This window comes from Alnus glutinosa, chromosome 7, assembly GCF_958979055.1.
Source record: "Alnus glutinosa chromosome 7, dhAlnGlut1.1, whole genome shotgun sequence".
In the NCBI taxonomy this organism is placed as follows: Eukaryota; Viridiplantae; Streptophyta; class Magnoliopsida; order Fagales; family Betulaceae; genus Alnus; species Alnus glutinosa.
Window position 1 is genome coordinate 7,093,956 of NC_084892.1, and position 18,421 is coordinate 7,112,376.

Consider the following 18,421-nt stretch of genomic DNA (forward strand, 5'->3'; position numbering starts at 1 on the left):
CATAACTACTAAACTAACTACCCACTAAACCCATTACATAATAACTACTAATTAAACTACCCACTACCACGTAACTGACCCACTAACATTACACTACCTATGTAGACAACATCTGCATAATAACTACTACATTACACTACTGTCTTGCACCAGCATAGCCACTGCCACGTCTTCCACACATGTCTTCTGCACAAAGCTCATAACAATCATGCCCATAACACTCTTGGGGTTTCAAGAACTTGTTATGATTCCTTCCACGTGACCCACAAGGTCCCAGTTGGCGATAGTCTGTAAGTCAGCACCAAGAACGTCCAGGCAAGCTTCTATGCTTTCCTCAAATTGGTTGAAAATCGTATTTTTCTTAGCTTCTGTAACGCCCCGCCTTTTACAAAAAGGCGTAAGTGAAAATTTTTCGATTTTCACGTGACATTACTACAACATCAGAGTTATAAATTGGTAGCGGAATATAATTTATCCAACAGACTTGGATTAAATAACACATCAGAGCTTTTAAATTAAATACCTCTAGACATTCATTAGAAAATACTTAGAACAAATACATGGAAACATGTGTCCATAGTGACACAAGAATATACATGAAAATTATTAGCAATCTTGTCAACATAAAATGCTGTAAACACAGAAGACTACAAACAAAATACGAACTATGTATCTTTAACTTGAAGACCACTCGAGCTCTAATCTTTGTCTATAGACCTGCACCAATGTGTATATATATATAGAAATAAAAACACAAAACAACCTAAGTGAGTCCACTGTTTCCCATAATAATATGAATGCTGATTTACTAATAAATGCCACATAATGCAAATATGGTTTTATAGTCACGTATATATGCAATATATAATCCGTGGTAGCTAATCACAGTCATATATTAAATGTATACCTAACCATAAAACAGTAATATGACAGTTTTAAATGCAAGGCTTAATTATTAATTTTATGCACTCCTCTCGTGAAGGAACCAACGGTCCGGATTAGCGTGTCACGGGAGCCAACGGTCCCAGTTGGCAATACCATCAACACCCCAGCTATATTAGCCAACTCTCACATTTATTAGTTTGTTACTGGAATCCAAAGGTCCCAGCAGACTATGAGCCAAAGGTCATAACCCGTTTATTTATTAAGTGTCACGGAAGCCAAAGGTTCCACTGGCAGCCATCACCCCCCCGCTGCATACCAGCTTTGTTATTAACCATTTTAGTTAAAAATAGAAAACATGTAAGAACACATGCGCAAACAAATAAATAAAGCAGTAAACACAATATCATGGAAAAATCCACCAACTTCGTCCTCAGTAAGTATAGAGATACTTACTGTTCTCTGCTACAAAGAGAGATCCACGGAATAAAGACTACACAGTTATATACATTTGATAATATATTAGTATAAAATACTAAGAACCTATTTGAACATTTTATCACTTTCGACTTACAAATCACTAATCCCAATTATAACGGCATAAAATAGGTTAATTATATTACCACATATTTTATGCGGACATTATTACGGCATTTATTAATTAATATCCACAATATCCTTTTAAGTAAAACGGTATTATAAAAGCTTATCTGTTTTTGTACCAAATCAACATAGTGACTCGATTAATATAATTAAGGGGTTTTATATTTTGAAAGTTCACAAGCGGTACAATATAAATAATCCTTATTTTAATCTTATAAAATTTAGGTGAAATAACAGCATTAGTGTTACTAATGCCTAAAAATACTTCAAAAGTATTTGGGTTGCGTAACGACGCTTTTATAAAATATCTCATTTTTATTTGGACATCACAACAGCGTAATTTATTAATTAAATACGCCACTTGAAATACCCTATTAAAATACAACTTACGACATTATAATATTTTATCTTAAAAATCATAATAATTAAGATATATCATAAAATATATCATTTTTAAAATATACTTTATATATATATATATATATATATATATATATATAGCCATCATTAAATACATACACACACATCACGCTTCACCCATGATTAACAACCACACACCCACTTTTTAATCAAATACACACGTCTTTCACTTACACACACTCACATCTGCATACAACTTTACTTACCAAGTGTTTCTAGAATAAGCTAGAATTTGTCTTTCTTGTTTGCTGGATGTTGACCGAGAGTGAGAGGGACTTTTCTTCTGCGGTAAAAGTGGATTAAACCCACTGTTAGGCTGAGACAAAGACAGAGGAAGAGAGGAGAGCTTTTGGCCAAAACAGAGACAAAGAATAGGGAGATTTCTGCAGTTTCGTTAAAGAGAAAGAGCTACTGTTTTTTTTTTTTTTTTTTTTTTTTTTTTTTTTTTTTTCTGCAGCAAAGAGAAGTGCTGCTGGTTTACGGGTAAAACGACAGAGGGAAGAGGAGAATCGGTTTATGGGTCTCCAACTCAATTTCTTCTCTCCATCTCACGGTCTCTCACTCTCTCGTTCAGACTCCCTGTGTCCCTCGGGAAGAGAGGGTAAAGGGAAGAACGGGAAAGAAGGAGAACAGAGAAGAAAGAAGAAGGAAGGAGAGAGTTGCAGAGAATGAGAGTTTCGGTTTTCTTTGAGGTGTGTAGGATGATCACAATGCAAGCTTCCTATTTATAGGATTTTTGATGGCTGGATTTAACCCAAGTGCCTTGTGATCGACGGCTGGGGTGTAAACGTGCTCAGCAAGTTGGTCTGTTGCAAGGAATAATTATCTTAATAGAAGAACGAAGGAGAAAACGTGGAAGAGGAGATGCACCTGACCTTGGAGAAGCTTGGACGGTCAGGATCCACTTGGATTAAACCCATCCAAGGCTGAAATAAGGGCAGATGTCCGGTGCAGGTTGAAGGAATAAAAACCAACAAATATCTCTTTTTATCAACAAATTAGTACTTAGGTTCTAACGGAATTGTAATCTTTTGCTAACTAAATTTTCCTTTGCCTTTCTCTTATAGCAAATGGATTGGGCATCACGTTGAGGTTGGCTGGGTTTGTAAAACATGTGGGCTACGGGTCTTAATAAATAACAATGGGCCCACAAATCATTATTAAATTTTCGTCCTATTCAGAGGTATAATTTTTCGCGGATGTTTTCGGGTATTAAACGGAGTCCAAAAATTATGAAATTCAGAGGGTAGTTAGAGGACTTCGAGACGAGCGTTCTGGATTTTGAATCGACCAAAACAGAGTTTGTTTGACCCTGTTTCCGTTATTTCAAAGTTTAAAGTCCGTTTGAGTTTTTATCAAATTAAAACTATAAATGCTTCTAAATGAACATTTATTTTCATAAATATTCATATATATTCTTTTATCATATTACTAGGTCTTAGATCATATTTTAATATATTTTATTCAATATATTAAAATATGGGGTATTACAGCTTCAGATCTGCCGAATTCGTGATTGTTCCGCTGTGGGATTTGATTTTCTTTGCTTCATCTCCGAATATTAGAATTTGATTTGGGCTTTAGTGGTTTCCCCTTTGATTATCGAGCTCTTCAAATCGTATTTTTCTTGCTTTGATTCGTGTTCTTTGATGGGCATTTATTTTATTTGCTGATTTGGTTCTGGGTTGTCTTCAAATTGTTAGAAACTCCATTCTTTTTCTTTTTTTCTCTTTTCTTGGCTCTTTTGTTTCTGGGTTGGTAAATTGTATTTTCTCTCTCTTGTTTTCGGATTATTGGGTTGTTCCTCTTTTTTCCATTTTTTGTTTGAGCGGTTGGTAAATAAGGATCTAGATAAGGCTCTCTTTTGGGCGGCCATTGAATGTTGTTTTTTGTTGAATACTTGAATTCGTTTCAGATCTGCCGAATTCGTGATTGTTGCTGTTTGGGATTGATTTTATTTGCTTCATCTTCGAAGATTTAGAATTTGATTAAGGCTTCAGTGGTCTTGGTGCTCATCAATGTATACATTTGATTATCATGCATGGCAGTCAAAGTGGTTGTTGTGAAAACCAATAAAAAATAATATATAGTTAAAATAGAGGACTAGTTAGAGAGTTTGAGGAGGGAAACTTTTTATAAGATTTGAGGAGCACTTTAAATATGAAAATGAAAGTCTTTTTTCAAAAAAAGTCTGCTTATGCCATTGAGATAAGATCTGGAGAGGATATTGAGATGATTTGTGCAAAAAAGTCTGATCAAGATGTCAGGAAAAAGGGGGGAGAGTTGGTGGAAGTGGACGGCTGTGTGGATGGGGTTTTGAATCTCGATGTGCTGATGGAAAGTCAGCTGGCTCTGCAGTCTAAAATGAGACTAGGAGAAATTAAAAACTCTCTAAAAACGTGTGTGATGACAGACGAGCATTCTCGCCTCACCACAATTTCTGATGTTTCCAAATTTGCCCTTAACAATGATCTGAAAAGTAGGGAGAAAAAAGACCTTACTCGTACTAAATATCTCGGTTGTTGGAATTCACAGAAGGAGTGTATGGAATGGACTGAACTGGTTGAAGATTTTAGTGGTCAGGTGGATGAGTTTTTTTTTCAAAGAACTCATCTGTGGATATTGAAGAAAACCAGACAGGTTTGGAGGCAAATCAGGGAAATAGGAACTCTAATCAGGATCTGTTGGCTGCTCATAAAAGACCTTCTACTATTTATAAAAGTGGTAGGAAAACATGGAAGAAAAGAGCCAGGGGTCAGTTGCAATCTGTTGGAGAGTTATTTCTTGAAGATGAAGACTCTTCCTCCTCCTTTCCTTTTTTGGGTTGTGTTGAAGATGAAGGTTGCGCTAAGAAGAACAAAACTGAGTTGGCGGAGGCTACTGTGCAGCCCCGCCATTTACCATGATTTTTCTATGTTGGAACTGCCGGGGGCTTGGGAACCCCCAGACAGTTTGTAGACTTTGTCGTTTGGTGAAGACTAAGAAACCCACTTTAGTTTTTCTTATGGAAACTAAAGTTGTTCAGAGAAAGGAAGAATTTTTTAAATTCAAACTTGGCTTTGATAATATGTTTATAGTTGATTGCAGAGGTCTTAGTGGTGGTCTGATGTTACTTTGGAATTCATATTTGGATTTGGAGGTCAAAAAATTTAGCCAATGACATATTAATGATGTTATCAATTCTCCTGATCTTGGATTTTCTTGGAAGTTTATAGGGTTTTATGGTAACCCAGATCCAACTAAAAGAGAAGAGTCTTGGTGGTTATTGAGGACTCTAGCAAGTTTAAGTCCTTCTCCTTGGTTGGTTTGAGGTGATTTTAATGAAATTATTTCCCTATCTGAAAAATCTAGTTCTTCTAGAAGATCAAAAAAGCAAATGGCTTCGTTTCAATCCACCTTAAAGGAATGTAATTTGTGGGATTTAGGCTATAAGGGCCAAAAATACACCTGGACAAATGGTAAGGATGGAAGAGCTCTTATTTTGGAAAGATTGGATAAGGCGATCACAAATCCGAAGTAGTGTGGGGTGTTTGATGTGGTTGAAGTGGATGTTCTTCCAAGATACTTCTCTGATCATAGTCCTTTACTTATTTCTTTTGATCATTCTAGCAGAGTCCATTGGAGAAAAAACAAAAGATTCCATTTTGAAGCAGGTTGGGTGAAACATAAGGATCATAAAAAAAAAAAAATTTGAATAAAGTACGGAGAATTAAAGATAGATCTGTTGATATGTGGGCTGTTTTAAGGAGAAAGTTAGAGAGTTGCAAAAAAGATTTAAAATGTTGGGCTAGAATGTATGATGGCAAGAAGAATGTGGATATTCAAAAATTGGAGGAATCTTTACAAGAGGTGCAAAAGGAAGGGGACCTGAGGAAATTAGAAATTGAGAAGCTTTTAAAGGAAGAACTGGATAATATGCTTGAGGTTGAAGACCTTAAATGGAGACAAAGAGCCAAAGAAGATTGATTGAAGTATGGAGATAGAAATACTAAATATTTTTATGCTTGTGCTTCTCAAAAGAATCGCAGGAAGTTGATTATGGAGATTGCTGATTTAAAGGGTAAGAAATGGACTTCTCAAAAGGATATTGAATGGGCTTTATTGATTACGTCCAATGGTTGTATAGAGCTGAAAATTATAAGGAAGTGGACTGTTGTACAAGAACAATTATCCCTAATGTTATACCTCAAATGAATCAAAATTTGCTAGCTCTTGTTTCTATGGAAGAAATTCAGATAACACTTAATCAACTGGCTCCCCTTAAAGCCCCTGGGCCAGATGGATTTCCAGCTTTTTTCTTCCAACAAAATTGGGAAATTTTGCACCAAGAGGTATGTGATGCAATAAAATATTTTTTTGATACTGGTAATTTGGATTCCCATATAAATTCTACTGTGATTGCTCTTATTCCTAAAATGAAGAATCCTAAATCTGTGACTGAATTTCGGCCTATTAGTTTATGTAATGTGGTTTATAAGATTTTATCTAAAGTTTTAGCTAATAGGCTAAAGATTATTTTGCCTGATATTATTTATGGTTCTCAAAGTGCTTTTATTTCTGGGCAGCTTATCATTGATAATATTATAGCCGCGTATGAGACTATGCATACTATGCAAACCAGAATGTGGAGCAAAACTGGTTATATGGGTATAAAGCTTGATATGAGTAAAGCTTATGATAGGGTTGAGTGGTCTTTTCTAGAGGCTGTTATGTGTAATATGGGTTTTGATGATGCTTGGATAAAATTAATCATGAATTGTGTGAAATCTGTCAATTACTCTTTGGTGGTTAATGGAAATGTACGTGGTGGGGAAAATTATCCCGTCCAGAGGAATTAAACAAAGGGATCCTATTTCCCCTTATTTATTTATTCTTTGTGCTGAAGCTTTTAGTTCTCTTTACAGCATGCTCATATAAAAGGAACTATTTCTGGTGTCCCCACTTCTAAAAACGGCCCTAAGATCACTCACCTATTTTTTGCTGATGATAGTTTGGTTTTTTGCAAGGCTAATCAAGTGGAATGGAGAAGACTTCTGAATATTCTTGATATTTATGAAAGAGGGTTTGGGCAGAAAATTAATTTGAACAAGACTGTTGTTTTTTTTTAGCCGTAATACATGCCTCTCAAGAAGACAGAAGATTTTGGCTTTGTCGGGTCTTTTTGAAGCTAATAGGTATGATTCTTATTTGGGTCTTCCTACTTTGGTGGGTAAAAATCGGATTAATGCTTTTAAAGAAATTAAGGAGAAGGTAATCCGAAAGCTTATTAATTGGAAGACCAAATTGTTGACTTTGGAGGGTAAAGAAATCCTATTAAAAGATGTTGTTCAGGCCATCCCCACCAATTCCATGAGTGTTTTTCTCCTTCCTATTAGCCTTTGTAGAGACTTAAATAGGCTAATGCAATCCTTTTGGTACTTAAGCAATGACTCTAAAATTCATTGGATGAGTTGGTCTAAATTGGGAAGATCTAAAACTGCTGGGGGACTAGGTTTTGGAGACTTGATTATGTTTAATAAGGCTCCCTTAGCTAAACAATGTTGGAGATTAATTCAAAATCCGGACTCTTTGATTGACCAGATTATTAGAGCCAAATATTACCCTCATTCCTCTTTTCTGGAGTTAGAATTAGGGAGAAGACCCTCTTTTATTTGAAGAAGTTTTATAGCAGCTAAAGAGCTTCTTTCTAATGGAATTCTTTGGAGAATCGATGATGGGCAATCAATTAAAATATGGGGAGATAACTGGTTGCCAAATGTTGGTTCTTTGAATGTGTTCCCGGAGTCTGGTCTTTCTTGTGATGCTTTGGTGGCGGATCTCATTGATTCTTCTATTCCAAGTTGGAATTGCTCTATTATTGATAATATGTTTCCAGCTAATGTGGCAAAGATCATCAAAAGCATTCCTTTATATCCTTCCCTGCCTCCGGATAAAATTATTTGGAGTGGTACTTTGAATGGTATGTTTTCTGTGAGAAGTGCTTATCATTTGGGGCTGGAATTGTTGAGGAAACAAAATGGGGAATTTTCTTCCAGGCTGAGTAGTGTTGATTTTTGGAAAAAACTTTGGGCTATTAAAGTTCCTAATTCTTCTAAAATTTTTCTTTGGAGAGCTTGTCAAAATTTGCTTCCTACTAAACAAAATTTATTGAAGAAAGGTGTGGTGGAGGATGATTTATGCCCTTGCTGTAAAATTCAGGAGGAGACCATTATTCATGTTTTATGGACTTGTCCTAGTGCTCAAGATGTTTGGGGAAGTGACTCTATTGTTTTTTAGAAATGTCCTTCTACATTTCCAGGTATGGTTGGGCTTGTTTCATTCTTGTTTAATAGATTGAATGATGATTTATTAAGTTTAATGGTGACTGTTTTTCCTAGTATATGGCTAAGTAGGAACAAAATGGTTTTTGAGGAGCAATTTTCTTCCCCTTTGACAGTCTTCAATGATGCTTCTAGGCATTATGAGGATTTTTGGTTAGCTCATATGAATGAGAAAATGGTAAGGCAGTTAAATACTAACACCTTTAATAGTAGTAAATTATGGACAAGCCTAGATTTGAGGTGTGTAAAGGTGAATTGGGATGCCTCTCTTAATTCTAGAAATGGAGTTATTGGTTTGAGTTGTGTCATTTGAAATGATGAAGGATTGATTGTGGGTGCTAAATGTTGTGCTTGCATGGTTGAAGTGGATCCTCTACTGGCAAAAGCAATGGCTGCCCATTTAACTTTAAATTTTTGTAAAGATATGGGCTTTTCTAAAATTGTGTGAAGGTGATTCTCTACAAGTGATTAAAGCAATTTGTGATCCAGGCTCCCATTATGTTCGAATTGGACACTTTGTGGATGTTATTTGAAAGGATGCTTCTGGGTTTACTTTATGCTCTTGAATTCATTATTATAGAGAAGCAAATGATGTTGTCCATATTTTAGCTAGAGAGGCTTCTTCTAAATGTTTGTCTAATAGTTGGATTGAGGAGATGCTTCTTTTTATTTCTGATATTTCTTATAGAGATTTTTTGGTCTCTAGACTGTAATTTGGTCAAGAAGAATTTCAATGTTAAAAAAAAAAAAAAACCTCTCACTTTGACTATTCAAATTATTGAAAATTCCCGTTGACTGTAAATATTCTTAGGTCTAGGTGCATGCCATGAGTACTCTTTTAGTTGCCGTACTCTTTTTTTTCTTTTTTTTTTTTTTTTTAAAGTGATGTAAGTAAGTTTCACAATTACAAGAACTGTTGTATTATTATCTAATTTCTTTGGTTACCCATATGTCTACCTATCAACTTTTCAAGAGAAGCTTCCATTAATTAACACAAAATGATAATCTAAAATAGCATGGACACATAAAATACTAAAACATCTGTTAATGTAGTACGTACTTTCCTGATGAATGTTAATTAATACTAGTACGGCCTCGGTGCGTTCTTACATGGCTTGATTTGTTTGGAAATTGAATTTTTTAAAATTTGAATTTAATTTTAATTTATTGTGTGAATTTCGTAGTTTAACTTTATGAAATAAAATATAAAAAAATTTAAAAAAGTTGAATAAAATATTATTTATTTTTTAAAAAAAATAGAAAAGAATAGAAAAGAATTCTAATCTAATCTTTGTATTCAACATCTGTAAATACAACACATCCCTCGCCTCTCGAATCTTTGAGGGAATTTCAAAACATGGTGTTTTTATTCATCTTTGAGGATCAGGTCAATGTGGTTCAGATCTAGGAAACTGGGGAGGGTGATTAACCCCAATCAACGGCTTAATTTATACTAAGAAAAGCCAAATGCTTGCGTCAAAATCCGGAACATGATGCGAGAATGAGTCAAAACAATAAATAAAAATTGCAGGCTTTGACTAAAAAATTGATTAACAATAAGCTGCAATCATCACATAGATTGCTACGTTTTTCAAGTTCTTTTCAATCCCGTGGTGCATCATGGACGGCCAAAGGCCCAGTCTTGGGGCTATCCCAATCAAGCCCAAGTAAAAGCAAAAGGAAATAACCCAACATTAACGATGAAATCAAGTTAACAATATTCTTCCTCTTTATTTTTTCTTTTTTCTTTTTTCTTTTATATATATATATATATATATTGCCCACTTCTGTGCCAAAAATTTCACGTCAGCCTTCTTATCTTGTCACAACTTGCAATCACATATGTATTTTGAAAAATATTATATACTATATTTTATTACATTGTTAAATCATTAATTGTCTTAAAAATTTAAGCGAATAAGAAGAGATAAATTTAATTATTTAATTAATACTTCAACATTCCCTTTCACGTGTAGACTTAAACTCATTTTTAATAGGTGCGTCTCAACACATTGAAATATTAAATTGAAATGGGAAGTAAATGAAGTAGTCAAGATTTGAACTCAAGACATTTGGCTCTTATACTATGTTAAATCACCACTTATCTAAAAAACTTAAACTAATAAGAAAAAGTAAATTTTGTTTATAGAATTTATCATGTATTGTATGAGTTATAAAGTAATGGGCGGGTTCTACATTATTAATATCATATATGAGTTATAAAATAAGCATTCACCCAAAATATTCAAATCTCCTTAACGTTAAAGACATAAAGAAGTTCCACAACTTGTGCATTCTTAATTTGTTCTTCCGCCCAAGTGGGTAAATTTTATTTGAAAAAAGAATTGTTTCCCCTTATAAAAGCACCCATGAAACCAACATCTTTCTAAATTGTATAACTAAGATTCAACCATGGCTGATTTGCAAGGATACATCATACTTTTCCTCATATGGCTAGTCTCCACCATCCTGGTCCGAGCCATATTCCACATAACCAAGACCAAGGTTCGTCTTCCACCGAGCCCAATGGCCCTGCCAATCATTGGACACCTCCACCATCTAGCCCCATTACCTCACCAAGCTCTTCACAAGCTCTCAAATCGCCATGGACCCTTAATTCACATCTTCCTTGGCTCTGTCCCATGCGTCGTTGCTTCCTCCCCAGAAATGGCAAAAGAGTTCCTCAAAACTCACGAAACTTCTTTTTCTAACCGGCCCCACACGGCTGCTGTTGATTACCTTACTTATGGCTACGCTGACTTTTCTTTTGCACCTTATGGGCCTTACTGGAAATTCATGAAGAAACTTTGCATGTCGGAACTTCTCGGTGGCCGAACACTGGATCAGCTCCTTCCAGTCAGGCGTGAAGAGATAAACAAGTTCATGCAATTCATATTACAAAAGGCGGAAGCCGGCGAGGCTGTTGATGTTGGAGGACAGCTTATGAGGGTAACGAATAATGTCATATCGAGAATGGTCATGAGCGTTAGGTGTTCCAAAAATGAACATGAAGCCGACGAAATGGCAAAGCTGGTGAAAGCCATGGCTGAGCTTTCAGGGAAGTTTAACTTATCGGACTTTATTTGGTTCTGTAAAAATTTAGATTTACAGGGATTTGGGAAAAGGGTCAAGGAAGTTCGCGGTAACTTTGACCGTATGATTGAAAGGATTATAAAGGAGCACGAAGAGGCCAGGAAGAAAGAGAAAGATATGGACGGAGGTTATGCAGTGAAGGATTTGCTTCATATTCTGCTTGATATATATGAAGACAAGAGTTCAGAGATGAGATTGACAAGAGAAAACATAAAGGCCTTCATCCTGGTAAATGAGTCTTTTTGAGTTTTGACACAGCATTCACTTTTCCCCACGATCAAGTATTTCTTGCTCATTTACTAACACTCTTGAGGAGTCTTTGGCTGAACATTGCAGCCATATTAATGGGTTCTGTATGGATATTTGATGATAAAATCAACCAAATCATCATAATTCGTAGAGTTCCAAACAATAGATGCTTAAAAAATCCCTGTTTCTTAAGTGCTATAAAATATATATTTTGAACATACTCATCTTTGTTAATATGGCACTGACTAGGAGGCTTGTTCTGCCTGCCTCAAAGGTTGAGTGTTAGCTTGTTTAGTATGACTTATTCAAAATCCTAATTGATTTTCATTGCTTTAAAAGTCTAGTTAAAGCATTACATTGTCAAATGACATTGGACTGTGCTAAAAGCATATCCTGTGAACTTTTAACTTATTCTGCACAATTTAAAAACTCATATATAATTATGTATCAAGATTCCTTATAATCCTCTGTCCTGAGTTCGAAGTGCAAGGATTATAGGGGATTGTAAGAGGCTTCCAATGAGACTTGTATATTCGAACAATTGTGCTTGAGTTGTTCAAACACCTATTCAGACAGGTGGCCGGGTCTCCTGCTTAAATAGATAGGCCCTTGCTCGGTCAAGAAGACCATAAGACTTCTCCTGCTTTATTATAGAGGTAGAGAGAATTGTCGGGATCCAATTGTAGGGATCTGGATCCACATGATTGCCATTTTACTAGAAAGCAAGAAGCTATATATGTGACTTAAAATCTTACAAGTCAAATTGTTATTGGGGTCTAAGAAATCTGCCGCAGCCCAGTTTGGTGACCCTCCTTCTAGTGCCCAAAAATACCCACTACACACAAATAGATGTTTATAACATGTTAATATATATATTGATGATGATAACACTGAATGACGTAACAACTATACCATATATAGATCGAAGAAACCAACATTTATCTTCAAATTTTCATAGGATATATTTGCAGCTGGGACCGATACATCTGCTATTACTACGGAATGGGCACTGGCAGAGCTAATCAACCACCCAAGGGTGATGAATAGAGCAAGACAAGAAATCGATTCTGTAGTTGGAAAGAGCAGACTAGTAGAAGAATCCGATATTACGAACCTTCCGTACCTCCAAGCTATAGTAAAAGAGACATTAAGGCTTCACCCGACCGGCCCAATAATTGTGAGGGAGTCATCTGAACACTGCACTGTTGGTGGTTACGAGATTCCGGCAAAGACCAGACTGTTTGTTAATGTGTGGGCTATCGGAAGAGACCCCAAGCACTGGGAGAACCCGCTGGAGTTCCGACCAGAGAGGTTTATTATTAGCGAATCAGAGGAGAGTGGAAAGAGCCAGTTGGATGTGAGAGGACAGCATTTTCATCTGCTGCCGTTTGGGAGTGGAAGAAGAGGGTGCCCTGGAACCTCACTCGCGCTACAGGTTGTTCAGACAACTCTTGCTACTATGATTCAGTGCTTTGAATGGAATGTTGTTGGGGAAGATGGTGCCGTTGACATGGAGGAAGGACCTGGGCTAACCCTCCCAAGGGCTCATCCCTTGATTTGTGTCCCAGCGGCTAGGCTCCATCCATTCCCCTCAATCTCATAACCACAAGGATTGTAGCCTATTATGTTATTGCAATTAAACTAATTATTATTATGTTATTACTATTATATTATTGTTAATAATGTAAACTACACAACTAATAATAAATATTGAAGTATAGAGATAAATTAACGGACTAGGAAAAAAAAAAAAAAAAAAAAAAGGAGGAAATTTCCATAAAAATCCTTGAATTTTGCTCAAGTAACAAATAAACTTACCCTCCGAATTTTTGGAACCCATTCCCCCAATTTCAGTAAAAAAGGGGTTTAACTATGGAACTATTGAACATTACTTTCGATATTACAATCTAAAATTATTTATATCATATGGGACTTGGACCATAGTATAAAAATAATATTTTTATAAGCATTTTTTTTTAAAAAAAAAAAATGAAATTGCCAAAAACTCCCCAGAGCAATGCTAGCTCCACCCATGCAACACCCCAGGAGCGTGGTGACAAATTAAGGTCATATAAATATTCAAATACTCCTCTTGCTATTTGATCATGTAAATGCACATGTACAAGACGAGATTGATTATTTACTGGAGATGGAAGACATTAAATGGAGGCAGAGGGCCAAACGTAACTGATATGTTAATGGGGACAGGAATACAGAATTTTTTTCATGCATGGGTGTCTCAGAGAAGAAGGCATAACGCCATTTCCCAGGTGCAGGATTTGGAGGGTAATAAGTGAACTGCCCCAGTGGACGTAGGTAATGCTTTCTCTGCTTATTTCCATAATTTGTTCACAACAGAAGGGTCTGTGGGCATGGAGGAGGTCCTGGAAGCAGTGCAACAAAGAGTTTTCTGGGAAATGAATGATGGGCTCTTGAAACCATTCCTCCCTGAAGAAATCGACACAGCACTTAGTCATATGCACCCTATGAAAGTACCAGGACCTAATGGTTATGGTGTCTGTTTTTCAGAAGCATTGGCACATTGTGGGAGATTCGGTCAAGGAGGCAGCCCTAGAGTTTCTGAATTCTGTACTTATACCAAAGGCTTTCCCTGCTTGTTATGTTACTGATTATAAGCTCATAAGTCTTTGTAATGTGCTCTACAAAATAGTGGCAAAAGTTCTTGCAAACAGGCTCAAGAAGTGATGCAGGAGAAAATCAGACATGCACAAATATATAATTAATTGGTCTATGATGTGGCGATGAGATTGATTTGGCTTAATCAAGAAAGGAAATGGTCAACTATTCAAGAAGGAAAGAAGAGACCTTTGGCAAATTGTGATTTAGAAGATATTCTATACCGAGTTGTCAACATCCATCAAGGGAAAGACCAAGAAGAAAAGAAGAGACTATCGACAAATCTCTTTATTCATCTTTCCCATATTTATATTTACGTTGTCGTCAAGTAATATTATAGTTATTATATATATTTTCCCTAATATGGTAATTCTTTGGCACCAAGTATTTCCCATTAATTTGGAGATATTCTTCGGCACCAAGTATTTCTATAATATGCTTATTTGTATTTATTTCAAGTCTTAGGAAATTTTATTTCCTTTAATAGCCATTAGGGCTTTATTATAAATAGGAAACGTTTGTAATGGAACAATGAATGAATTGAATATTGATATTTTCTCAGAGTTTCTCTTTGTGTTTTGGGATAATTGATTTGTCTTCTTCCTTGCAAACTGTCTGTTGAATAGCCTGCAGAATAATCGCTATTCTGTCCAGCGTCAATTGGTATCAAAGCTTCAGCACTTTCTTAAGACGAGTTCTTCATCAATTTCGATGGCTGGTAGTCGTGGTCGTGGTGGTCGTCGTGGGTAGGTTCCGAATGAGGAAGCTCTGCACCGTGATCGTAACGTTCAGGATGTGATGATTGAGGATTTGCAGAGGCAAGTTGCAGAGTTAACTCAGCGCCTAGCGGCGCAGGAAGTCGGCAATCGTGAGATGGAGAACTCCGATTCCGATTCCGATTCCACCTTCGACAACCCGTATCACAATCCTGCTCCATACCGGGAACAGCGTGGTCGGGATAAAGAATTTCTTGATGAAGAGGTCCAAGAAGAAGAGTTCGTTGATGAGGAGTTCATACATTGAGATGTTCATGATGATATTGAACATGAATATATTGAAGATCCTGCATAAGGATTCGTGAATTGGAATTCTCCACCAATTTATAATATTGATATCAAGGATGAAGATCTTGTGGCAGATTCTTTGTCATATAATCAAGAAAAAAAAAATCTATAGTAGAATTAGATTGGGTCTCTCCAACAATTTATGACGACATCTATCCTGACGAAGAGGATTTATTGAATGAGGTAAGTTTTCTGGTTGATGCAATAAAATTTATTGAAGAAAATAATGATTACCATGTGTTTGATGAAAGTCCACATAACGAGGGATTTCAGTTGAGTAATGAGGAAATTAGTTATGTTGATTTCATTAGGATTGAAAGATTTCTATCAAATTCACCTAGTAATAAGTTGGAAGTTGGTTTCGGCGTGTTAGCTGACAATTTTAATTTTTGTGGTGAAGAAAGAATTGATAATTCTTTGAAGACTTTTATGGAGCGTGAATTGGAGAAAATAAATGAAAGACATGAGAAGATTAATTTATTTCAATTTAGTGTGAGGCTAGTCGTTGTGATGGGTTGCAACTTGCTTATCTTCTGGTTTCAAGTTACTTTGGTATGGAAAAATACGGGATGGAATGAATTGATCGGCGATCCAAAAGATCGAGGTAAAGAAGATTTGAATTCGAGGACGAATTCTTTCCAACCCGATGAGACTGATGCAGGAGAAAATCAAACACAAATATAGAATTAATTGGTCTATGATGTGGCGATGAGATTGATTTGACTTAAGCAAGAAAGGAAATGGTCAACTACTTAAGAAGGAAAAAAGAGACCTTTGGCAAATTATGATTTAAAAGATATTCTCTACCGAGTTGTCAACATCCATCAAGGGAAAGACCAAGAAGGAAAGAAGAGACTATCGACAAATCTCTTCATTCATCTTTCCCATATTTATATTTACATTGTCGTCAAGTAATATTATAGTTATTATATATATTTTCCCTAATATGGTAATTCTTTGGCACCAAGTATTTCCCATTAATTTGGAGATATTCTTTGGCACCAAGTATTTCTATAATATGCTTATTTGTATTTATTTCAAGTCTTAGGAAATTTTATTTTCTTTAGTAGCCATTAGGGCTTTATTATAAATAGGAAACGTTTGTAATGGAACAATGAATGAATTGAATATTGATATTTTCTCAGAGTTTCTTTCTGTGTTTTGGGATAATTTATCTGTCTTCTTCCTTGCAAACTGCTTGTTGAATAGCCTGCAGAATAATCGTTATTCTGTCCGGCGTCAAGAAAGTCCTTCCTCGAATTATTTCACAGCATCAAAGTGCTTTCGTACCTGGGAGACTAATCTCGGACAATGTCCTCCTGGCTGATGAGACTCTTCACACCATGAACCCAAGGATGCAGGAGAAGAAGGGATATATGGCTTTAAAACTTGATATGTCTAAGGCATATGATAGGGTTAAGTGAGATTTCCTTGAAGCAATGATGAGGAAGCTGGGTTTTGCAGAGCATTAGATAGGCTTGGGTTTGTCCTGTGTGAAGACCGTCTCCTACTCCATCTTGGTGAATGGAACCCCTTATGGACACTTCACCCCAGCGAGAGGAATTAGGCAAGGGGGTCCTCTCTCCTCTTACTTGTTCCTCTTGTGTGTCGAGGGTTTAAGTTGTATGCTGAAGAGGGCTGAGATTGACGGGGCTCTTACGGGTGTTCCTATTGCTGCTCGGGGCTCTCAATTAAGCCACCTATTCTTTGTAGACGACAGCCTCCTGTTTTGTCGTGCCAACTTTACGGAATAGGGGAATGTGGTGTGTATCCTAAAGAAGTATGAGTTTGCTTCAGGGCAAAAATTAAACTCTCAGAAGACCTCCATTTTCTACAGTCGTAACATAGGGTCGGGTTTCATAGACTTCATCACCTCCTCGTCGAGCATTGCTGCTTCTCAAAGTTTTGACAAGTACTTGGGGTTGCCGACTATGGTCGGCCGCTCCAAAGTCTAAACTTTTGATGCTATCAAGAGCCAAGTACTGCACAAACTAGATGGTTGGAAAGAAAAACTGTTGTCCCAAGCAGGCAAGGAAGTTCTTATTAAAGTAGTGGCTCATGCTATACCCTCGTACTGCATGAGTGTATTTCTATTACCTAGATCACTTTGCCGTGAGTTGAATGTGATGATGAATCAATATTGGTGGGGGAATCAGTCAAGCAATAAAGGAATTTTATGGAAAAGTTGGACTAGTTTGGGGACATAAAAAAGGAACGGGGGGTTGGGCTTTAGAGATTTGCACATTTTCAACCTAGCCCTTTTGGCCAAGCAAGATTGGTGCCTCATTCAGAATCCAAAATCGTTAGCTGCAAAATTTTTAAAAGAAAAGTATTGCCCTCACAGCTCCTTTATGCAATCTCAACTGGGACATCACCCATCCTATGCATGGAGGAGTATCTTCAAGTCCAAGGAATTTGTTGAGCTAGGGATGGGATGGAGACTTGGGAATGGTGAACAGATTTGTATATGGGGAGATAAATGGCTGCTCTCCCCCTCCCCTCATCTGGTAATTTCCCCTATCAGTGTCCTTCAACTTGATGCAAAGGTCAGTTTGCTTATTGATATAGAGTCGGGGTGATGGAATTACTCCCTTATTGAGCCTATCTTTGTGAAAGATGAGTTGAGCAGATTTGCAGCATTCTGTTACTACAAAAAAAGTTGCTATTCGCCACGTGGCTACAATAGCGGTTACTGTAGCCAGATGGCCAGATAGCCACGTGTCTTACTGACAACGTGGCGGCATGCAGCTGGAAGACGTTCGGACACGTGTATTTATTACATGTGCCCACATAGCCACGTGGATTATTGACACGCGGCCATGTGGCCACTTGTACTTAGAATTTGGGCACATGGCCATATGTGCGCCACGTGTCAATATGCCACGTGGCCAACTTCTTTCTTTTTTTTTCCAAAATTTATATATATATATATATATATATATATATAGTTAGGATTTTGTACACTATGCATAATAATATTACTATATACATGCATAATGACTCGTTTTGTACACTATGCATATAAATTCTTGTATTTAATTTTTTTTTTTAAAAAAAATAAAATAAAATCTTATTATTATTACTATATACATGAATAATGACTCGTATATATCCTAACCTTAGATTTGTACTATATATAGTATGTGTGTATAT

General features: G+C 36.4%; 1 protein-coding gene across 1 annotated transcript; it reads left to right on the forward strand.

The window, feature by feature from the left end:
* The first annotated feature begins 10,630 nt into the window (after positions 1-10,630).
* Positions 10,631-13,226, forward strand: LOC133872404 (cytochrome P450 93A3-like). Its single transcript, XM_062309913.1, has 2 exons — positions 10,631-11,546; positions 12,526-13,226. Exons 1-2 carry the CDS (start codon positions 10,638-10,640, stop codon positions 13,168-13,170), a joined length of 1,554 nt encoding a protein of 517 aa, XP_062165897.1. The 5' UTR covers positions 10,631-10,637; the 3' UTR covers positions 13,171-13,226.
* Positions 13,227-18,421: the final 5,195 nt, after the last annotated feature.